Source organism: Cetorhinus maximus, chromosome 34 (assembly GCF_964194155.1).
Source record: "Cetorhinus maximus chromosome 34, sCetMax3.hap1.1, whole genome shotgun sequence".
NCBI classification, from domain to species: Eukaryota; Metazoa; Chordata; class Chondrichthyes; order Lamniformes; family Cetorhinidae; genus Cetorhinus; species Cetorhinus maximus.
The window spans coordinates 7,509,911-7,534,874 of record NC_135912.1 but is presented as its reverse complement, the minus strand read 5'-3'; the positions used below and the strand labels follow the sequence as shown (position 1 = coordinate 7,534,874).

Below are 24,964 nucleotides of genomic sequence, written 5' to 3'. Positions count from 1 at the left end.
TAGTAGAATGTTATCATTTATTGTGAGGGTGATTGAATACAAAAGTAAGGAGGTTGTGCTTCAGTTGTACAGGGCACTAGTGAGACCACATTTGGAGTACAGTATACAGTATTGGTCACCTTATTTAAGGAAGGATGTAAGTGTGTTGGAAGCAGTACAGGGAAGATACCTGGAATGGATGGGTTGTCTTATGAGGAAAGGTCGGACAGGCCAGGTATGTATCTGCTGGAGTTTAGAAGAGTAAGAAGCAACTTGATTGATATAAGATCCTGAGGGGTGTTGACAGGGTGGATATGGAGAGGATATTTCCTATTGTAGAAGAATCTAGCACTAAGGGTCACTGTTTAAAAATAAGGAGTTGCCCACTTAAAACAGAGGTGAGGTGAATTTTTTTCTCTCAGAGGGTTTTGAGTCTTTGGAATTCTCTACCTGAAAAGGTGATGGAATCCTTAAAGCAAAGGTGGATAGGTTCTTGGTAAACAAGGATGTGATAGGTGGGATGTAAATTTCAGGTTACCATCAGATCAGTCATGACCTGATCCAGGTGCTGAATGGCCTCCTCCGGCTCCTGGTTCATATGTTCATCCAATGAATGCTCAGAAATCCACTGGAGGAAACCATTTGCAATTGGGCAAGGAGCAAGAAGCCTTGGTGTTAAGATAGTGGTAAATCTTCACTGGGGTTTGGTGTTTGTTTTATTTATTCATGGGATATGGGTGTCACTGGCCAGGCCAGCATTTATTACCAACCTTGTTGCCCTAGTTCAGGGAGCATTTAAGAGTCAACTACATTGTCGTGGGTCTGGAGTCACATGTAGGGCATTAGTGAACTAGATTTTTTTTTACAACAATCATTTCATGGTCATCATTAGGCTTTTTTAATTCCATATTTTTATTGAATTTACCATCTGCTGTGAACCCGGAACCCTTCCCCCCAGAGCATTACCCTAGGTCTCTGCATTACTAATCCAGCAACAATACCACTAAGCCATCGCCTCCCCAGTGTCTGTACGTGTATTGATGAGATAAAAGAAGTGGTGCGAGTTTGAATCATTTTCTAGCATTTGTATTGAGATTTTTCCAACCTTTTTGTCTGGTGTAACATAGTTCAGTTTTTTCCCCCTGTTTAATAATGTTAAAAGTTCATCAGCAGACTCCTCTGAACTTGCTCAGTAACTTTCCTCCACGGTTTCTTAAAAAAAACCCCCACAAAGTTAGGAACTATGAAGCCAGGTTTCACTCTGGGACCTGACTTGCCCAGTATGAACGTCAGCTGGGATCACAACTGCGCCAACTTCCTGTTCCAGACGCACAGTGATGATGTCAGCGGCTGTGACTTCCTGTCATTTAAAACGCTGAGGAAACAGCTGCACTAGAGGCCGTTTCACCATGCCCCCCAGCTGCTCTCTGAATTTCGTTTGAGTGACTGCATAAATGTAAGTGTTGGTGCAGGAGCTCAGAACCTGGAGCATGTAGCCCGTCTGCAGTGCGATATAAAATGGGTCTTCCAAAGTTTGGTAAGAATAAGTCTGGGTGATGCGCCAATACAGGAAAACTGCGACATGAGTGGCCCAGAGCAGCATAAAACTGCCTGAAACAGTAAAGAGCAATATGATGGATTTCCTTCTGTTCTGCATCTCTGGGTCGGAGCGATTATCGTGGCTATTCTGTGCCCGGAGGGCTCTGCGCACTTTGCTGGCCACTAAGATGTGTCTGACTGTCAGAAGATTGAGGCACAAAATCAGAAGGAAGGGGACACAGGGAGTTAAAATGGTGTCAACCCAATCAAATGTCACCCAAGCAGCCGAATCGTAGAAGCTGAGCTTCACATCGCAAAACCACGGGACATTGTCAATCACATAGAGGGGCTGGTAAGTGAAGTACCAGCGGATATCTTTTACTGAAAGCAGCACAGACACTGCTCCTATCACCACCGCTGCCGCTTTCTCAGTGCAGTATTTCCCTTTCAACCGCTGGCAGCAAATGGCAACGAATCGGTCAAAGGTGAAAGCGACGGTTAACCAAACGGAGCAGTCCAGGGCAGCGTAAACCAAGACGAATTTCAGGCTGCAGAGAGGGGTGTAGTCCAGGAAGGAAGTCGGGAAATAAAGATCGTTAATCCGATTGAATATCACATCGGTGATGACAACCAGTAAATCAGCCACTGCCATGGCCAATAGGTAACTGGTGATGGCTTTGGTGAGGCCACATTTTCCCCGAGACAGGATCACCACAGTCACCAGATTGGCTGCAGGAAATGGAGAAAGAAAAACAGCAAACGGTGAATGATCTTTGCATTCCAAACCAATCGACTGAATTTAGAGAAACGTGTGGGGAAAGTTAGTCCTCGGTTCTAGCCTACTGGGTGAATCCAGTGCAAATGCGGATCTGATGCCCATTTTACTCTCCACAATTAGCGTAAAGTCATCATTGGCCATTATCACAAACTAAGTGACTATTCCAAAGGACAGTTCATAATACAGTACATCAGATTTCCCCGCCTGACATCTGTGGGGAGTAAAGAAAAGGTGTGGTTAAAACATGTGTTCAACCTCAAGCCATCAATTTGCCGCTGGGTGGGTTTAGTCTCAATCAGAGATACAGGATTCGTTTTTGCACTTCGCCAAACATTGGAAATGGACTACAAGGAGGCAAGCACTAAGGGGAGCAAGGAAGGAGGCTATTCGGCTGATCGAGCCTGCACCAATTAATTGTTCAGTTTGGTAGTGCAGAGCTTGAGTATTGCTGAGAAAAGAGACGCGCTGGGCGGAATCGCCTCAGATTTGTACAAAGTGTGGCAGCGGGCGGGTAAAACGATGCTTTACCCGTTGGCCGCAATGGCAGGTTTTCACGCTGTATCATCCCAAACCTGCTGCATTAGCATGGAAACACGCCTTTCCAAGATGGGCAGGCTCTCATTCGCCCGCCACGCCATCACCTCACTGCTTCATCACACCGGGCGCCGTATTTAATGTCCAGCCATGCGCACACCTCTCAGTGCTTCCAGCCCAGGACTATTGCAAAGAGACTGCAGCCCCCAGGTTTAGTGATGCTTCACTGGAACGTCTTTCAGGAGGTGTGCGCAATGTCCCCTGCCCCCGCTCTGGCCACAGCATGACCAGCCAGGCTTGGGAGGCGGTGGCAGTGGTGGTCAGTGCCAATGCAGCACAGAAGAGGTTGGCCATCCAATGCAGATAGAGGATGAATGATCTCATCCATGCAGCCAGGGTAAGGCAATCATCTCAACACTCTAAACTCGAGCTCAAGCCCATCACACATTCACTGGATTCTCACTCACTGCTCAAGAGACATCACCACCCATCCTCAAGCACATACCCTCACATCTCCACATGGCCTCATCTTCTCTGGAGACTCAGCCCTCACCATCTTGAGGCCACTTGCACAGATCAACATGTGTCCCCACACACACACCCTGGGATAACCTCCTTCCCCTGTACAGCTTTCGCCTTTCAGCCTCTTCCCTTGCCTGAGACCACTTCCCCCTACATTTCACCGAGCAAGTCCTAACCCTGCAGCCATTGAAAAGCCACCCACATATGGCTGATCTGGTAGGTAGAGACCTGCCCGTGAGCTCCCCCTAAAGGTGATGTGGCGCTGTCTGTGAAGCCTGGCGCCGATGACTGTGAGTGCTGACCGAAGCAAGGTGGGTAACCAAACCTTGAAGTCCTGAGCGAAATGCAACCCACCACGTTGGTGTGTTTTCCCGCTGACGTGGGCGGACGATCCAGTGTCGGGGGTGGGTGTGCACGCATCAGGATTGCTGGCAAGAAATTACCAAACTGCGGGGGGCTGGGGAGTGCAGAACAATTTATACTGCATGAAAAGAGAAGTTGATTGGTTGGCAAGTGGACTCTGATTGGAAGAGGCATTGCCGTGCAGAATGCAGCATGGATAAGTTAACTTCCCGGTTTTGTTCAAATTCAAACTGGGCAGGTCGACTCTGATTGGTTAAGGCATGGCCCCGGGGAATGAACCAGGAATGGCTGTTCCCTAAGCTTTTGTTTCGATGAAAAAAGTGCAAAGTGTCGATATGCTCTTTTTGTCTGCAAAGGACAGGGCCCTGTGTGTGAATATATCTCGCTTCCAGCTTGTGTAAGTGAGCCATACTCTGACTCCAGGTGACAAAATCTTAAATTGGTTTCCTGTGTAATTCTTCGCACAATCAGGATTGTTAATGCTGACTGAGATAGCATGTCTCTTTTTGCAGAAATATTCAATTTACCCCACTTTGCTGCTCTTTCACCCAATCTCAGCATTTGATTTTCTTGTCAAATTTTTATTAATTCTCCCGTAGAATGTTCCCATCGAGTGGAGTTCCGCTACCCTTTCAGGTTGTGCATCCCAGGTCATAACAAGGGAGCATCTACAGAGAAATAAGCATTAAACAAGCAACAAGTGATCTAAAGTTACTGATATTTGTGGATCGTGGAAAAGTAAATCTCGATTGTAACATAATCCAAGAATTTCTAACCTCTGCACATACCTGAAGTCAGCATACTTGCTAATTGTGTTAGTAAATCTCTTCTCCACCACTTTCATGACCTTGAAATCCTCCCTAAAATTTGGCTCCCGGAGCTGGATACAATGCCACAGCTGACATCAACCAAATGATTTATAAACGATTAGCATAACTCCCTTGCTCTGTTATTTTCTCCCTCCTGTTTATAAATTTAAGGCCAACAATGACCCCATCAACATGTCCTGCCATCTCTAAAGACTTGTTGACATTAACAATCAAGTCTCTCTGTTCCTGCGCCCCATTTAAAATTGTACCATTTAGTTGATATTCATTTCTCCTAATTCTTCCTTTAAATATGCATCGCTTCACACTTTTCTAAACTAAGTTTCATCTATCATGTGTCTGCCCATGTCCCGGCAAGGTCTGTTACGATATATTTCATTGTCTGCTGTGTTTCCAAGCTCGAGTGCTGGACCCTGCGCGCTGTATTCTGAAACCTGACTCATTAATGAAAACCAAAATGAATCCTTGGTGGATTATTGATCCCTGGCAGACACCAGTGTACACGTTCCCCTGACCTAAGTAGCACATATCAGAAAAAAGAGACATGTCAAAGCTTTTCGACTTGCACTCATCAGAACACTTTGCAAGCATACCAATATATGGTTTTCCCCTTATATTGGTATTCTTGCGAAATGGCTTGAAGAGAACTTTGCAGAACGCAAAGCTCTGACATGCCTCTTTTGTCAGCAATACTCAAGTCCTGTACTACCAAATGACTAACACGCATCTATGGTTATTCTCTGATTGCTGTCCCTTATCGAATTTTGTGTCCACATTAGCAATGTACCTATAATCATATGGACTTCATTTTTACTAATAGCTTCACTGTTGTGAAACTTTATAAAGCATCTTTTGAAAGTGACCCCATCAACCCTCCTAGCTGCCCCATAAAGGGACTCAATCAAGTTCGACATAAGGATATGCTTTTAGAAAATCTGTGTTGTCTGCCATTTACCAACACATGTCTTTCCATGTGATAATTAATTTTATCCTGAACTAACATCCCTCTAAACATTTCTCCACCACTCACGCATGGTCGACTGTCTGTTGTTGCCTGGTTTATGTCTCTTCATTTGTTTTGAACAAGGATGCACCATATTAAAACCGACAGTCACTGGTGCCTAAATTACTTCCTTGTAGGTTTGGATGACTGTTTAGGGAGTTACCGTTATTTCTTCCCTTAGTTTGTGATGTTATGATATGCTAGGCGGTAATTGCCGAACTGACCAAGTCCCGAAGAGAAACTTGACCAAGCTATCACAACGATTTGCAATTGTATTTTATTATGAGAATGTATGTGCACTGAAGTCAGAAGTAAAGTGCCACTTTTGGAGACTTTAAATATTAAATTAAAACATTTATTAACAAAAGAAAAGAAAGCTTAAATACACAAGATTACAGTTTAGGGGAGGTGGTGGAGTAGTGGTATTGTCAGTGGATGACTAGTAACTCATCATACACAGGTTAATGCCCTGGGAACCCGGGTTCGAATCTCACCATGGCAGATGGTGAAATTTGAATTCAGTAAGAGAATCTGAAGCTAAAAGTCTAATGATGATCATGAAACAATTGTTGTAAAAACCCCATATCGTTCACTAATATCCTTTAGGGATGGAAATCTGCTGTCCTGCTTGGCCTAGCTGTGACTCTAGACCCACAGCAATTTGGTTGACTCTTTATCCCCTCTGAAATGGCCTAGCGAGCCATTCAGTTCTCCAGGGCAATGAAGGATAGGCAATAAATGCTGGCCCAGCCAGTGACGCCCACATCCCATGAACGAAAAAGAAAAAAGTTACACAGTTAAATTTAGTCTTATAACATTTCCTAGAAGATTTCTACTTAGCTAGACTCACAAATAAACACCCCTTTTCAGGCAACAGTCCCAAAAGATTCTTAATCTATAAAACATCCGGTAATATTACTGCAAGGCACCCACAGTTGCTCTAAGGGAGGCATTCTCAAGCTTCTCTCTCCTTCTCAGTTGACAATGGAAATCCAAGGGTTGTAACAAAACCTTGCTTTCTGGAACAAGCAAGAACTTCTCTGGGGTGGCCAGAGGCTGGTATTTCACAGGTCTGTCTTCGTACAGCCCACCTTTCAAGATCTCACATGGCCACTCACATCATACAGCTTTCAACCCTTCCTTAAATATATTTCCTCCTCTTTTATCTTTAAACCCATTGTTCTTACATTCCTTTGAAACTCAAACCCTCCAAATATAAGATCTCACATGTTTCCATCTTGCCTTTGCTTTTGGGGCAATAAAGCTATGATATCCCCACCACTTGTTTACCTATGAACTCCTGCAATATGCAAACATTTTCCATTTCACCTTCTAATCCCCCCTTTGAAATTCAGGCAACCTCTCTACAAATGCAAATGGTAGCTCTAACGAATTTACTTGTACCCCAAACTTAACACCTTTAACCTTTTCATGTTTCCAAACACACAGACAGCCTGACTCCTTTCAACCTCCGCCCAACTTAATTCACTCACACACACAGAAATCCAGCTTTCTTTACAGTATCCCATGGCAATATTGGGAAAAAAAACATTTTCTTTACAGTGGAGAACTCATTTTTTCCCTATTGGTTCATGGGATGTGGGTGTCGCTGGCAGGGCCAGCATTTGTTGCCCATCCCTAATTGCCCTTGAAATGAGTGGCTAGCTCGGCCATTTCAGGGGGCAGTTAAGAGCCAACCACATTGCTGTGGGTCTGGAGTCACATGTAGTCCAGGCCAGGTAAGGACGGCAGATTTCCTTCCCTAAAATACATTAGTGAGCCAGGTGGGTTTTTACAGCAATTGATAATGGTTTCAGGCTCACCTTCACTGTGACCACTTTTCAATTACATATTTATTTATGAGTTTGAATTCTGCTGGGAGCCATGGTGGGATTTGAGCCCACATCCCCAGAGAATTTGCCTGGGCCTCTGGATCATTAGTCCAGAGTCCATTATGCCACCATCTCCCTGTGGCACAAGCTACATTCCGATCTGCATTGCGTATCCATTTTCTTCCTACCCAACGTTCTCTTTGGCCAGATGCAAAGCACTGATCTCGTCCTCAGCCATATCTTCGGCTCCATAACAGAAATATACATTTTGATCCAAAATAGGCCTTTGACTATTCTTTTGTGGTTTATGTGCCTATCAGTGTGTGATGTTAAGTTACCCGCTTATCTTCACCCACACGCTGTCTCTTCCCATCCTTTTTCCTTTGTGGGTCCTGCTGTGCACTTTCCAGGCTCTGCTTGATCCTTTGCTGTATTATAAATTTGACCTTTAATCACAAGTTTCTCTTCGAACATATGAATTAGGAGCAGGAGTAGGCCACTCGGCCCCTCAAGCCTGCTCCGTCATTCAATAGGATCATGGCTGATCTGCTGGTAAACTCAACTCCACATCCTTGCCTACCCCAGATAACTTTTCACCCCCCCTTGCTTATCTAGAATCGATCTAGCCTTGCCTTAAAAATATTCAAAGAGTCCGGTTCCACCACCTTTTGAGGAAGAGAAATTTCCTTTAACATTTCGCTCTCGATATAGTTAATTATCTTTGAGTATTATATTTCTGTATCCTTCATCCCCTCCCCCAACCCCTGTCACTTCCATTCCCATATGCAAGGGTCTCATCTGATACTTAGTGCGTTTTGTGATTTAAGAGTAGTCACGTTGTCGAGTGATCTGATTGGTTTTCGAGTTAACCAGGAGTCATGGAGATATGCAGCTCAGTTTCTGCTGGGTTTATTTGTGCCTTTTAATGACAGGGGCATTTCTTACCTCTCACTTTGAGCTGTTGTTCCATCAGTTCTAAGTTTTGTTTTAAATAACATTGTTCAGTGCCACATTTGATCGGAAACCTGGGTACTGAAATTCATCTTGAGCAGTACAGTAAAAGGAGGGTTAGCAACCATACACTACACCAGATGTTTGGTTCCACTGCAGTGTATAACAGGCCTCACTTTGACCAGAATTACCTGGAGAAACTCAGCAGGTCTGGCAGCATCGGCGGAGAAGAAAAGAGTTGACGTTTCGAGTCCTCATGACCCTTCAACAGAACTGAGTAATATTAGGAGAGGGGTGAAATATAAGCTGGTGATATTTCACCCCTCTCCTAATATTACTCAGTTCTGTTGAAGGGTCATGAGGACTCAAAACGTCAACTTTTTTCTTCTCCGCCGATGCTGCCAGAACTGCTGAGTTTCTCCAGGTAATTCTGTTTTTGTTTTGGATTTCCAGCATCCGCAGTTTTTTGTTTTTATCTCACTTTGATCAGGCTTGTTAAAGGCTTTCACTGGATTTCACTCCTTGGCTCTCCGCCAGCTGCAGAAACACAGGGACAGGAGGAGACCATTTAGGCCCTGGAATCTGTTCCGACCCTCACTGGGCTTCACACCATACGCCCACCATGTTCCTTATCCGATAATACCCTCAGTTAACAAAAACCTATCCATCTCAGGCTGGAGAATTAAAAGTGACCCAACGCCATCTGCCGTTTGCGGAAGACAGTTCCAGACTTCCGCCAGTCTTTCTATGCAGCAGTGTTTCCTGAAAGACCTCCTCTAGTTTTTAGTCTTCACCACCACCTTCTCAAGGGCAACTAGGAATGGGCAATAATTGCTGGCCAGTGAAGCCCACATCCCATGAATGATTGAATTTTAAAAAATCATTGAGGCCCCAACTTACTTCCCCCAGGGATGGCATTAATCACATCCAGCATTTGAATATATGCTTGTCCTCTGTACACTCTGGCTGCACTGCGGAGGACAATTTCCTAACCAGGTCATTTATTTTTCTTCAATTACATAAACTTTAACTTTAGCTAACAGTGTTTTTTAAGAACATTTATTAGTGATTTCTGGAAGTCCATATAAATAACATTAGGTGACTTTCCTGTCTACGACTTTAGTCACTTCCTCAAAAACAAATCCCATCACGTTTGTCAGACATTATCCATCCTTTACAAACCCATACTTGTTCTCCGTGACTATTTATAAAATTTCAGGGTGTTCAATACCTCTAACCTTATAGTCGTTTGGTAGTACAGAACTTGAGTATTGCTGAAAAGGGAGACATGTCAAAGGTTTTCATCTTGCACTCATCAGAACACTGCAAGAATATCAATATAAGGGGAAAACAACAATTTACACTGCATGTGAAGAGTTTGCTGATTGGTTGGCAAGTGGACTCTGATTGGTAAAGGCGTTGCCATGGAGAATGCACCAGTGATGATGACTGACAGCTTCCAAGCATTGTTTGAAATTTAAACCAGGCAGCTTGACCCTGATTGGTCAAGGAATTGCCCTGAGGAATGAGTCAGCGAATGGCTGCCGCTTATCTTGTACAGCTGAAACAGGTGCAATGTGTGTACATGTCTTTTCTGTCTGCAAAAGTTACAGACCACACCCAACCAGCCCGTGCTTGCAAAACTCAAAACGCACCCTCCAACATTAGATGTGATTCCGCAATTGGACAATATTTGCTAAATAATCCTCAGTGTGATAAGAATTAAGCCGACAACCAATTTAAGATTGTCAGTCAGGCTTGCAATGTGGCATATTTGCATGTACTGGAAGCTAAATATATTTATGCACGGGGCCCTTTTCTTCGACATGCTTCTCTTTTCAGCAACACTCTAACTTCAGTTATAGTGAATCCCGGAACGCAAATGCTAAGCTAACTAGTCTATAACTTCCTGGTTCCCCTTTCTGAACTTTCATAAACAATGAAGCAATGTGCGGAACCATCCAAGGTAAACAAATCCATTCCAGATTGAGAGAAATTTGGAAGGTTAAGTCACTTGCAAAGTCCTGAAATTGTCCCTTTAAAATCCTGGGGTAGAAACCATCTGCTCCTGTCACTCCTTGGTGCCATCCTTTTCTCCATTACTGTCATTATGCTTCTATTAATTTTGATGAATCACCATCCCTGATTAAAGCTTGGGATTTCATGCATGTTGACACCTTCCTCTAACGGAAGTTCAGACACAAAATAGGTATTGAACATGCCCTCCTCTCCCTCATTTTCCTCTAAAACATAAACATTATTAGCTCTCAATGACCTTACAGGGCTCCCTCCTACTCACTTTATTCTTAATGTAACGACAATAAAAGCAAACAGGCATTCTATAAATTTAGATTTTGCTTGTGTAGTTCATCCGGGCTAATTTATAACCTTTTATAGCTCTTTGTACCTTTTCCATTTGCCAGGTTACATGCCCGTTGCTGCATTTTTAGTTGCTTTTTCACCTTTTTTTTTCAGTTGTATATTGTTCCCTACGTCTTTATTCACCCATGGATTTCTGTTTAGGACAAAGAACACTTTCCTTTTAGCAGCATCAACTGTTTCCATACAGCCTTGGCCCCTTTTAGGAAAGAATCCCCGTTGATCTTCTATCGTTTTAACCAATAACGGACTTTACATAGAAATTAACCCTTAAAAGGCCCTCTCTCACCAAACTCCCAACTGAAGCACTCTAATACAGCCCAAAGAATCAATCCAGCATTTCAGTTCCTGGTCAATAGTAATCCCCAGGATGTTGCCGGGGGTGGGAATTCAGCGGTGGCAATGCTATTGAATGTCAAGGGACGATGGTTTAGCAGTTTCATGGAGCAGCCTCTATCGGATGCACCAACCATTAAACATCTTCTTTATAAATTGAACCAAGGGTAGGTTTTTTTATCCTTTAGGATAATAAGTTAAAATGCCCCCACTCCCGCAAAAACACAAATGATTAGTGAATTGAAGAAACGCAAGGCTTTTGGATTTCTCTACAACAGCTAAAGTGAACTCTAACATTCCAGAAAGTAAGTACCAGTGGCAGGTAAACAGGAACTGGTTACAATCACCTACCAGGAATTCCAATAGCAGCAAGAACAGGATAGTAAATGGCTCCGACCTGACCGATGGTGGATCGATGCTTTTTCTGGGAGAAGCGATGGTGTCTGCCCATGGGGGAGGCCATCGCCAGTTACTGAGGTCTCACTCTGAGTGGCTTCCCTTTCATACACAGCGGCAAACACCCCAGAGACTCAACTGAGCACCTGATTAAGGAAATCAGCTACACGCGAGAGAACAAACAATAGAGATTTCTGGCACTCAGAGGGAAGAACTTCTTCTTCAAGCACTGCAGAACTCTGAAAGGACCATTCGGTAGATCCTGAACGGGGTTAAACGTGTTGAAAGCTGTACTGCACAACAAATGGCTCTAATGCTTGGACAGACCAGCTGAAGTTTCGTTAAAAATTACAGCCTTGTTCCAAAATTGAACAAAAGAGCTGAACTCAAGGGGGGAGGTGAGAGTGACTGCCCTTCACATCAAGGCAGCATTTCACTCAGAGTGACATCAGGGAACGCAAGCAAAACTGCAGTCAATGGGAATCAGAGGGGAAATTCACCACTAGTTGGAGTCATACCTAACACAGAGGTTGTGGTTGTTGGGGGTCAGTCATCTCAGTTCCAGAGACATCACTGCAGGAATTTCTCAGGGTAGTGTCCTTGGTCCAACCATCTTCAGCTGCTTCATCAATGACCCTCCCCCCATCACAAGGTCAGAAGGGTGGATGTTCGCTGATGATTGCACAATGTTCAGCACCATTCACGACTCCTCAGATACTGAAGTAGTCCAGGTGTGTATGCAGCAAGGCCTGGACAACATTCAGGCTTGGGCTTTTTTAAAAAATTCGGTCAAGGGATGCGGGCTTCGCCGGCTAAGCCAACATTTATTGCCCATCCCTAACTGCCCGAGAGAATGTGGTGGGGGGAGAGAAAATAGAGTGGGAGAGCAATAGTGGTAGGGGATTCTGTCGTATGGAGAACAGACAGATGTTTCTGCAGCTTCAGACGTGACACCAGGATGGTATGTTGCCTTCCTAGTGCCAGGGTCAAGGATGTCACTGAGCAGCTGCAGGACATTCTGAAGGGGGAGGCTGAACAACCAGAGGTCATGGTCCATATTGGTACCAATGACCATAGGCAAAAAGAGGGATGAGATTCTGAAAGCAGAATATAGGGAGCTAGGAATTAAATTAAAAAGCAGGACCTCAAGATAGTAATCTCAGGATTACTCCCAGTGCCACATGCAAGCAAGATCAAGAATAGGAGAATAGACCAAATGAATGCATGGCTGGAGAGGTGGTGTAGGAGGGAGGGATTTAGATTCCAGAGGCATTGGGACCGATTCTGGGGGAGATGGGACCTGTATTAGCAGGACCAGGCCATTATTCTCACAGGGCTATTCGCTAGTACTATGGGGGAGGGTTTAACACCCAGGGTAACCCTCAGGATGTTGATAGTGTGGAAATCAGCGATGGTAATGCCATTGAATGTCTAGGGGAGATGGTTAGATTCCCTCTTTATGGCGTTGGTCATTGCCTGGCACTTGTGTGGTGAGAATGTTACTTGCCACTTATCATCCAGGACAAAGCAGCCCACTTGATTGGCATCACATCCACAACCATTTATTCCCTCCACCAATGATGCACAGTGGCAGCAGTGTGTAACATCTGCAAGATGCACTGCACAAATTTACCAAGGCTCCTTAGACAGCACCTTCCAAACCCACAACCACTACCATCTAGAAGAACAAGGGCAGCAGACACATGGGGAACACCACCACCTGGAAGTTCCCCACCAAGCCACTCACCAACCTGACTTGGAAATATATCGTCATTCCTTCACTGTCGCTGGGTCAAAATCCTGGAACTCCCTCCCTAACCGCACTGTGTGTGTTCCTGCACCACATGGACTGCAGCGGTTCAAGAAGGCAGCTCACCACCACCTTCTCAAGGGCAATTAGGGATGGGCAATAAATGCTGGCCCAGCCAGCAATGCCCTCATCTGGTGAAAGAAAAATTATCCTATTTTCCCTGTTCATCAGAGCCAACAACCTTTTTACCTTTGTCATCTCCTCTATTAAAGTTTTAGACAATACATTCAGACCCTGTTTCTCACCCCCAAAACTGAACGTGAAATTCTATCTGGCTGCACTCAGTCTTGCCTAGATCATGATTTACAAAGGAATCATTAATTAATCCTCTTGCGTTACACATCATCAGGCCTCAAAAAGCCTGTTCCCTGCTTTGTTCCAGAATATATTGTTCTCAGAAACTGTCTGAATACTCTACAAACTTATTTTCAAGGCTACCTTTGTCAATTTGATATGTCTACTCCATATAATAATTAAGTCATCCAGGATAATTGCATCACTTTTCTTACAAGTCTCCATTATTTCTTAATTTGTGCTCTGTCCTACAGAGTAGCTATTGTTAGCTGGCCTACAAACTACTCACACCAATAACTTCTCTTTCTACTTGTTATTTACAGGCAAACTAACTCTACATCTTGATCTTCTGATTTGAGATCATTTCTCACTATTTTAATAACCCCTTCCTTTATGAACAGAGATACCCTGCTTCATTTTCCTTTCCTCCTATCCTTCTGAAATGTCAAATACCCTTGAACATCCAGCTTCCGGCCTTGGTCACCTTGCCACCAAGTCTCTGCAATGGCCGTTATATCAGACCAATTTGTGCTATCAATTCCATTGTGTTATGAATGCTGCATGCATTTAGATAAAGAACAGTTATTGCTGTCTTTTTACTATTTTCCCCTACGCTGACCCAGTTTGCTAGTGTACTTTTAAGTTAGGACGCTCTGTGTCTCCCTGTTACGCTCTGATTATCTTTCCCTGTATCAGCATCCCGGAATATTGCCTTGCCCATTCTCGGTGACTTTCTAAATCTCCCCTCACTGGAAACCACGCCCCCAAAATATTTAATTTAAGGCTCTCGCTTAAGTTATGTGACTTGCTAGGACACTGATCCCAGGCTGAATCAAGTGAAGGATGTTCCATCAACGCAGCTTGCCCTTTCCCCAGTACTAGTGACAATGGCCCAGGAATAGAATCCCATTTCTCCTTCACTGACCCTTGATCCACGCATTCAACTGACCGATCTCCTTTACCCAATGCCAATTCGTTTGTGTCTCAGGTAGCGAACCAGAGGCCTTTGTTGTTCTGTTCTATTTAAATCTGCTCCTATCTGCTCATACTCCCTTAGCAGAACTTTCTAGTCATACGTACGTCACTTAACTCACCTGGACCACGACAATTGGATTCTTCCACTCCAGCTCCAAGTTGCTCTCCAGCGTGACGGAGATGTTGTTATGATCCCAGATGATGTTACTACTGGACAAGTCAGATCCCAGGGTGCAGCCTGGTCTGATAGACCCTAACTTTTATTTTTTGTTTAGAAATGTGGAGAAACTACTGAACAGAGTCACAGGAGTCAGCTGATAAACTTTTAACAAAAGAATAAAGCATTTATTAAACAATAAAAGATGAACTATATTACAATACTCCTTCACCCACTACTAAACTTTTACAGATATATACAGATTTGTAAGGATAACACGAGTTACAAATTCTATCTTGTCCTCTCATGTTCACCTTAAGTACACAGTCCATGTAAACCAGTAGGTGACCTTTGGTTAGACACACCACACTCTGAAACCAAGTGACAGATGCTACGCCAAACAGATGCTATGGATCTCTCATCAACTCCCCCCAGATGCTTATCACACCGTGAGCCAACGGGTCTCACTGCACTCCGTCTTTCACATGAGGGTTTCCAATCTCCACTCTCGAAGAACCCGCTTTGGAGTCTTCTCTCAAATGACGCTTTCTCTAGGATGCCATCCACGTGGGTTCACCTCCAGGGTCTCGAACTCTCCTCCCGATGTTCCTCTCCCCTGGATCACCACGTGCATTCAAGTTTTGCCTTCCATGCACTCTCCGAGATACTCAGCCGTGCCAACAGAACACCGCTGCTTCCCATGCCCATAGTGAGGAGTAATCAACCTTTAACTGTCTACTTGGATCTTCTGGCTTCTCACAAGCCTATTTTGCTTTAAGTCTGCATCCTGCAGCTTTCTCCCTTTAAGCTTGGAGCCTTCCTGTGATCCTCACTCTTAGCTTCACTTAACAGGACCTTTTCCAGGTTCCAATTATTTTCCTTTGACCAGAAGATCTTCTAGGGACCCCTCCTTTCTGTCTCATTCCTTGGCTTTGGGACCTTTCTGTTCTTTTGGGGAATCTGCTTTCTGCAGTTCCCACTGCTGTGTCCAGATTCTCCTAGCTCCTGGTTTCACCTGGAACTGAAAAACTGCTGTTCTATTTCTCCCTGTGTCTGTTGGCCTCCTGTTGTTAGGCAACAGCTCAGCTTTCTGCTTCAATAGTCATAAGCCTCATTAAAAATGTAGCTGCAGCAACAAATCCACAGACTTGCAGGCAGCTTTTAAAACGAAACTAAAACTCAAGTTCCTCCTTTCTCAACCCATTAATACAGAAACACAAATTAAACTTAAACTTAAAGGTAAAGCTTATTCCTAACACCCACAAATACAAATATAACTTACTTAAACTGTCCCTAGTTCCTAACACTTTTTCCCTTGAAGGAATGAAAGCTTCACAACAGTAAAAGTTTCTTCACAATGGCCTTACATCTGTTTCACACAAACTTAACAAATACCTTATTACATACTGTACAAATACATTTTCCATCTTGTTTCACAATTATACATGTTATATCACACAATTGCAAAGATTTAAGCAAAACAAAGTCAATAAATGTAACAGATTAGTAGAATTTGTGCATCATGGCATTATCATAACTCAACCCTTGTGTTTCTTTTTCCTCTTATTCTCAGCCTTTAACTCAGCAAAGAATGTTTCATTTAAGCCCACAGCCCAATCCATCCTTTACATTTGCTGTAGGTGTAATTCCATCTTGAAGCTCATCTTCCAGACTCAGGTGTGGTAAATTCTCATTCGATTTAGCAAAGTCAAAGTGGCATTTTTGTGCATTAACTTCTCATTTCTTCTCTGGTCAAAATCTCTTTTTGCCGTTTCAAGGATGTTGTTGACATTACTTTTATGTCTGCACAAAAGGGTTGCGTACTCCTGCTTACTCCGATCTTTAAAGTTTTTTTCTGACCTTGTTGCTTCTCCCAGTCCCATTTCGAACAGGTCTTTTCCACTTCCCGTTGAGCAATGTCAATTATTTTCTCCCTGTGGAGGTTCATAGTTCGTTCTAAACCTTCAACTCTTTTGTGTAATCCATGAACTATTATCGCGCCCCTCTTCTACAGGTTTTGAATGGTCTTTTGCAAATTGTCCACTTGCCTGGATTCCAAACGCTGTACCTTGTGTATTAGCACCAGCAATCACTTGTAAATCAGTGTGTTTGGTCATTGACCTGGAAGAGCCATTTTGCAATTTCAGTCCTTTTTGTTGACAATTCTTAAATTCCAATTCTGCAGATAGGCTCATAAACTCATACGCATTTACAGCACAGAAGGAGGCCATTCAGCCCATCGTGTCCATGCAGGTCAACAAAGATCTCACTACGCTAATCCCATTTTCCAGCGCTTGGATTGTAGCCCTGGAGGCTATGGCAACACAAGTCAATATCCAAATACTTCTTAAATGTTACAAGAGTTTTTGGTTCAACCACCCTTTCAGGCAGTGAGTTCCAGACTCCCACCACCGTCTGGGTGAAAACATTTCTCCTCAACTCCCCTCTTAGCCTTCCACCTCTTACCTTAAATCTATGTCCCCTGGGTATTGACCCCTCTACTAATGGATAAAATGCACTCCTATCCACCCTATCTATGCCCCTCCTAATCTTATATGTCTCTATCAGGTCCCCTCTCAACCTTCGCTGCTCCAAGGAAAACTACTACAGCCTATCCAATATTTCCTTATAGCTCAGGTCCTCCAGCCCAGGCAGCATCCTGGTAAATCTCCTCTGCACCCTCTCCAGTGCAATCACATCCTTCCTATAATGTGGTGACCAGAACTGCACACAGTACTCCAGTTGTGGCCTAACCAGCGTTTTGTGCAGTACTGAAGTTGATACATCAGTGATGTCACTTGGATCATTTCCTTGCCTAACTGGACCACAATTCGGCAGAAAAAAAAATTATGCACAGGAATAACTTTAGAGCTGTGACACTCCATACCACACAACTTCTCTTTCATTTTCCCAGCTTGCATCGAAGAATGCCATTGGGCAGGATTTTCCACTCGGTGTGCAGTTACACACCCCAAGAGTGAAATAGCACATGATGACATTAGGCAAACGTCCCGATGTCATCTCGCATTCACGCAACATTTTGGTCGGCGGGCACGTGTGAGAGTTGGCAGCACGGCTACCGACCATTAAGAAGCCTGTTAAGGCCATTAATCAATTGATTAACCACCATTTTTCGCTGCCCATCGAAGTTACGGTTGGCGAGCGGGCGAATCGGCCAGTCGGCCTTTGGATTTTTTAGGAAACCTCGTCCAAAAGCGGGATTCGGTTCCCGGTATTAATTTAAAAATAAATAAAAGTGTTTGGACAGAATTTTTATTATCTAGATGTTCAGGTGGGTGAGTCCTATGAGCATTTTTTCAGAATTTCATAATCTTTATTTTTTTTTTAAGTTCTTCAGCTCCCTAAGGCAGCCCTCTGCCTTCAGGGAGCTTTCATTGTGCACTCCCCCATTCCCACACTGAGGTCAGCGCTCGCACTCTTCCTGGCCCCACCCTGGCAGCGCTGAGCTTTTCCGCTCATTGGCCGCTAATTGGCCATCCAGCGTGAAATCACAGCCGGGGGTTGATCTCGGGTGGTGGCCTGTTTCCAGGCCATACCAGGGCCTGCCCACTGCACCCTCTCACCACGCCCGCCCGAAGACCCAAAAAATCCTGCCCATTGTTCTTTTCACGATGAGGTTCTAGCAGTTCATTAGTTTTGGTATTTAATTCTGCATTCAACCAACTATTCTGTTTGACCAACAATTCCTTTTCTTGTTCAAGGCATTTTCCACGATATTTCACAGAGCCGACTGATGCTTGAAGTTCAGCAAGTTTTAATTGAAGATTGACCTTTGTTTAATATGCTTCTACAAGTTTATCATTTAGACATTTCAAGTCCTCAGTCAAGTGTTCTACTTTCTGTGACTGATTCTCAATTGATCTCGCCAATTCTTGTTTCTCATTAGCAAACTCCTCTTTCATACACAGAGGTTGGTTTAATCAGGTTTTCCTTCAAGTGCTTGTTATTTTCAATAAGTGATTCATTTTTGGCCACAGTAGTTTTCTGAAGTTTGTAAAGATCAGCCTGGTCAACCACCTGCTGCAATACAGTCATCACCATATTACTGTCTCCACTAGCAAAGTCGTTACCTAAAATAAAATCTACCCCTTCAATAGGTGATCTAGGAGTAATCCCCGCCATAACAATTCCATTTACAAAATGACTTTGTAGGTTAATTTTACAGAAAGAGACAGGTTCACAAATTCCAATAATACTCCTTATTAATATCTTTTCCTTCATAAAACTGCCTTGAACACAAATTGTATCATCGACCACCATCAATGACTGATCTGCCCCAGTGCCTCTCAAAATTTTAACCTGTTTACTTATTTTGTTGGATGAGTAAGGGAACACTTCTCCCTTTGAGACAAAACATCCAGACCCTCTAATAGCCTGACTTTCTTTATCAATAATCAAAGAAGAATTCTCTGGACTATCTCGAACCATATCCCCTTTTCTCATAGGTTCTGCAGGAACACGTTTAAGCTGTACCACTGCTGTAGTTCTATCAACCATTTACTTTTTTGATTCAACTTTTCCTGAGGATTCCTTAAGTATTCCTACTACTGCAATAGGTCTACCATTAAGTTTCCATCAATCTGCCCAAACATGTCCCACTTTGTTACAATGGAAACACTTATGCCTTCAAATGTCACTTCCACCCTCAGCACCTTTGTTTCTGGTCTGAGGAGGAATTTCCTGGGAATTCCCAGCTGCCCCTTCTCTTCCCTGGCTACTTGCCTTCCTTTCACCTTCCCACTTTCTATCCTTCTCGGGTTTGCGGGGGTGATGGAAAAATGGTTTAGATCTATGGACCAGTTCATAATCTTCAGACATCTCCCCTGCCTTCTAACTGTTTTAATCCTCTGATCTTCGACATGGGTTCTGACTACAGGAGGAAGTGAATCTTTGAATTCTTCCATGAGAATCATTTCCCTAAGAGCGTCATACCTTGTCTCTACCTTTAACGCCCATATCCAACGATCAAAATTACTTTGCTTTACCTTCTCAAGTTCAATATCGGTCTGCCCAGGCTGTTTCCTCATATTCTGAACTTTGTGTTTGTATGCCTCAGGGACCAATAGCCTTTTTTACTGCATCATAATCTACTCTTCTGATAGCGATGCATAAACCTCATGAGCTCTACCCATCAGCGCGTTCTGTAGGAGCAATGTCAAGATTTCTTCTGGCCATTTCATTTGCTTAGCCACATTTTCAAATGAGATCAAGAACGCCTCCACATTCCTTTCCTCAATCTTTGGGAGGGCTTGTACAAATTCAGACATCTCCACACTAAGATTTGTGTTGGAGGTGCTCTTTTTTCATTACCAGAACTGTCTACTATATCTGAGGCTTGTTTTTAAGGTCCAGCCTTTTACGCCAGTATTCCCTTTCACGTCCCTTTTCTCTTTCCTCCATTGCTAACTACTCTCTCTGGAGGTCGTTTTCGCATTCACAGAGTCACAGAATCACACAGTGCAGAAGAGGCCCTTCGGCCCCTCAAGTCTGCACCGACACGTGAGAAACACCTGACCTACCTACCTAATCCCATTTACCAGCACTTGGCCCATAGTCTTGGATGTTATGATGTGCCAAGTGCTTATCCAGGCACTTTTTAAAGGCTGTGAGGCGACCCGCCTCCACCACCCTCCAAGGCAGCGCATTCCAGACCGTCACCACCCTCTGGGTTAAAAAGGTTTTCCTCGCATCCCCCCTAAACTTCCTGCCCCTCTCCTTGAACTTGTGTCCCCTCGTGACTGACTCTTCAACTAAGGGGAACAGCTGCTCTCTATCCACCCTATCCATGCCTCTCATAATCTTGTACACCTCAATCAGGTTGCTCAGTCTTCTCTGCTCCAACAAAAACAACCCAAGTCTATCCAACCTCTCTTCATATCTTAAATGTTTCATCCCAGGCAACATCCTGGTGAATCTCCTCTGCACCCAGTCCAGTGCAATCACATCCTTCCTATAATTTGGCGACCAGAACTGCACACAATACTCCAGCTGTGGCCTCACCAAGGTTCTATACAGCTCCAACATGACCTCCCTACTTTTGTAATCTATGCCTCGATGCATTATTCCTGCCTTATCTCACTCCTGACTTTCTGCTTCCTTGCTTTGCAATACACTCTCCTTTTCCTTTTCCTCTCATTCCCTTGCCTCTTCCTTTGCCAAAATTCCAACTCCAACTTCTTCTGCTCTAACTGAAACTTGCCAATGCAAACTTATCTCCTTCTGATTCTATAGCTTCCTCTGGTCATTTCACTTCCATTTTTAAGTGCTGCGCTTTTATCTCAGCTATGTTCACTTTCCTCAGCCCAATGGGAAATTCTAACTCCAGCTTATCTGCCAATTCAATTCGCTGACTCGATTAATTTTTGTAAACCAGTCAGGTTTACATTTCCATCTATAATGATAATCCCGGACGAGAACCCACTTTGTTATGACTCCAGCTGACTTGGCAGATCCCAGGGTGGAACCTGGCTTGATGGATCCTAACTCTTATTTTTTTGGTTAGAAACATGAAGGTCGGCTACTGAACAGAGTCACAGGAGTCAATTAGTGAATTTTTAACAAAAGAATAAGACATTTATTAAACAAAAACGTTGAACTATATTATAATACTCCTTCGCTCACAACTATACCTTTACAAATATACGCAGATTTATAAAGATAACATAAAATACAAAAGCTATCTTATACTCTCATGTTCACTGTCAGTACACAGTCCATGTAGACCAGTAGGCAACTTGTTTTTGGACACATCAAACTCTGAAACCAAGTGAAAGATGCTACCCCAAACTGATGCTATGGGTCTCTCATCAACTCCCACCTGTGTCACACCTGTGGCCAACAGGTCTTACGGATCCCCGTCCTTCACATGAGGGTTTCCAATCTCCACTCTCGAAGAGCCCACTTCTGAATCTTCTCCCAAATGATGCTGTCACTCGGACCCCTTCCACAAGGGTCCACCTCCAGGATTTGGAACTCTCCTTCCTCTCCCCTGGATCGCCATCTACATTCAAGCTTTGCCTTCCATGCACTCAGCCATGCCAACAGAACACTACTGCTTCACATCCCCATAGTAAGGAGTCACCAACCTTTAGCTATCTCCTTGGATCTTCTGATTCTTGCAAGCCTATTTTACTTTAGATTTGTGTCTTGCAGATTCCTCCCTTTAAGCTTGGAGACTACCTCTGCTTCTCATTTTTAACTTCACTCAACAGCACCTTTTCAATATTCCAGCTCTTTTCCTTTGACTACTTTCTGTCTCACTCATTTGCTTTGAGAGAGAGAGAAGAAGGCAGCGAAGAAGAAGAATGAGAGGGAGAGAGGAGAGAATAAGAAGAGGAGGAAGCGAAGGAGTAGAAGAGTATTAAGAAGCGGGAGAGAATGAGGATAAGAAGAGGGAGAGAAGGAGAAAAACTAGAAGAAGAGGGAGAGAATAAGAAGAGATGGAGAAAAAGAAGGGGAGAGAAGGAAGAAGAGTTACAAGAAGAGGGAGAAGAAAAAGAGGGAAAAAAGGAAAAAAGAGAGGGAGGAAGATAGAAGAAGAAGGAGCAGAAGAGGAAGAGGTGAATAAGAAGAAGAGGGAGAGAATGTGAAGAAGAAGGGAGACAGAAAGAAGTGAGAGAGGAAGAAAACAAGAAGGGGAGGATAGGAAGAAAGAGGGAGTGAGAGGAGAAGAGGGAGAAGATGAGGAATGAGAGGGAGAGGAGGAATAAGAAGAATATGAAGAATGTGGAGAAAATTAGAAGAAGAGGAAGAGAAGAATGTAGAAGAGTGAAACAGTAAGGAGAAGAAAGTGAAGAAGAATGTGGAAAATAAGGAGAGAAGTTGTAGAAGAAGAGGGAGAGAAGGCAGAAGAGGGGGAAGAAGAGGAAATGGAACAAGAGGGAGGAAAGGTAGAAAAAGCAGAGGAAGAAGAAGAATGAGAGGAAGGAAGGGTGAAGAAGGAGAAGGGGAAGAAGAAGGAGAAGAAGAAACTCTTTGTATGACAGAGAGATGGAAATGAATAAATGTGTAAAGTGATAATTGAGAGAGATCACAAAACAGGAATTGTGACACAGGAGTGGGCAAGTCTAACGGGGGTAAGACTGGAAAAGGTGAATGATAAGGGAAAGACCTGATGGAAAGAGAGTCGATGAAAGAATACGTTCCCAATTGCAAATGGGAAAAGCAAGTTATATTATTAAGTCACCTTTAGAACTACCTTTAGCTTCTTGTGCTTGTGAATAAGATGAGAATATATCATTTCTACCTTTAGCTCTTGTTCCCAACTGTGACAAGCATCTGTTATTTCAATGAAATGTCTCTGTCCCCATCGGTTTGCAATTCAATAAAAAAGCAGATTGTGCCAACACCTTATTTGTTCAGCAATCTGTAGGTAATGTCACCAGGGATGCAATCAGGTAGCATGATTAGGGATTGACTACGGTATAAATAAAGCACCACCTTTTCATCGTTTCTCATTACTGCTGTTGGAGCGATTGCTGCCACCACTTTAGCACAGAAGATGCACGAGAGTTCAGTGTATCAGATAGAGGCCATATACTACCCGGCTCTCGCGGCAATTGGTGTACCCAGTAAGTGAATTTCAGAAGGTGATGTGTCGAATGCTGTGTGGTGAAATTTGCATACCATGCCTTGTAAATACAGAACGATATTCTTCAAAGTGTTGTCACACACCTAGTTATAAATATCATTGCTTGTCTGATTGGTGAAAGGAAATGACTCCGGGGGACATCTCAATACCAGGCTTCTGGTCTTCATAAGCCTTTGGGAAACAATCTGTAGCACTATCAGCCACATGTTATTTCCTTTTTAAATTTCACCCGGAGTTTCTGTTCTCTATTGAATTGGGCTGAACGTGCCTTCTCTCTATTCTCATTTATCCTTGAAGTTGTATTTTCCGCTGCTCACTTGAATTTTTACTCTTCTCATTGTTTCTTCTGCTTATTGTCCTTTTCCTGAAGCTCAGCTTATCATCGATGTGCTCTTCTATCCTGCTGGTTTTCTCCCTTGCTGTTCTGTTCTTTTTATGCTTGTTATTGTTTACCCTCCCACTCCCTTTTTCACCCGTGACTTTGGTATCTTTCTTCCTCCATCAGTCATTGGTGTATCCTTCTCTGCTGGTCTTTGCATCTTGCTCTGAAGAAGTGTCATAAGCCCTTGAAACGTTATCTCAGTTTCTCTCTCCGCAGAGACTGTCAGAGCTGCTGAGTTTTTTGCAGCATCTTCTGTTTTTATTTGAATCCTCAATGTTGTCTGCTCTCTGGCCCCTCCTATCTTTCATGTTCTCCTGAATTCTGCACTGTTCATAATTGATCTTTATTTCTCTTTTATCCTATCCTTTCCCCTTGCTCCATTAATTTGTCGTTTTTACTTCTCCAATCGTAAGTTATAAATACATCAGCATTGGACTGTTTTCAATGACAAATTTACTCAACTTCATCAAGGTCTGTAAATAATCCAAACAAATATAACCTTGGTTCTTTTGGGACTATTAACCGACTATTAACCTGTTACTATTAACCAACTACTATTAGCCAACTACTATTAAGTGACTGCTATTAACTTACTGCTATTTACCTACTACTTTTACCGTACCAATATTACTCTGCTACTATTAACCTGCTTCTATTAACCTACGAGGTAATACAAAAACTCTTTGAATAATAAAAGCAAAGGAGTGATTTATTTCAAAAAGAAAAGTTCTTTACGGTACAAAATAAGAGAAAACAAATCAAATTATAAATAGTTGTTTGGGACAGAACTTGAGTATTGCTGAAAAAAGGGACAATTTATGTCCAAGCTTTTGCCTTGGACTCATCAGGACAATTTGCAAGAAAATGCCAATGTCAGGAGAAAGTTATATCAAAATAAACATAAACAAAATAATAGTCAATATGAATAAATAATTAAATAATAAATATAATAACAAATATAAATAAAACAACATATAAATATGCTGTTTCCCCTGACAATGGATTTTCATGCAAATTGTCCTGCTGAGTTCAAGACAAAAAACTTTGACAAAAAATGTCACTCTTTTCAGCAATAAATCAAATTATATTGATCAGAACAGAACAAACTGTTACGATTTTCGACAGTTGATCAGGATGAAGAAAGTGCAACATTCTTCCAATTCTCCTCAATAATTTTGAAAAGAATCTTGTCTTGGGGTCCGACAGTAAATGGATAACGGTGAACTGCGCTGATCCAAGGTTGTCTATCTAGCTCAGGGCCCATACGCCACACGGGTGAGAAGGCTGTCATTCAGT

At 43.1% G+C, this 24,964-nt stretch overlaps 1 protein-coding gene across 1 annotated transcript; it reads right to left on the bottom strand.

Annotated features, from left to right (window-relative positions):
• Positions 1-1,342: 1,342 nt before the first annotated feature.
• On the bottom strand, positions 1,343-16,623 carry LOC144671714 (putative G-protein coupled receptor 139). The gene is made up of 2 exons (XM_078533728.1): positions 16,536-16,623; positions 1,343-2,247 (listed from the first exon to the last, which is right to left on the bottom strand). Exons 1-2 carry the CDS (start codon positions 16,621-16,623, stop codon positions 1,343-1,345), a joined length of 993 nt encoding a protein of 330 aa, XP_078389854.1.
• Between the last annotated feature and the right edge of the window lie 8,341 nt (positions 16,624-24,964).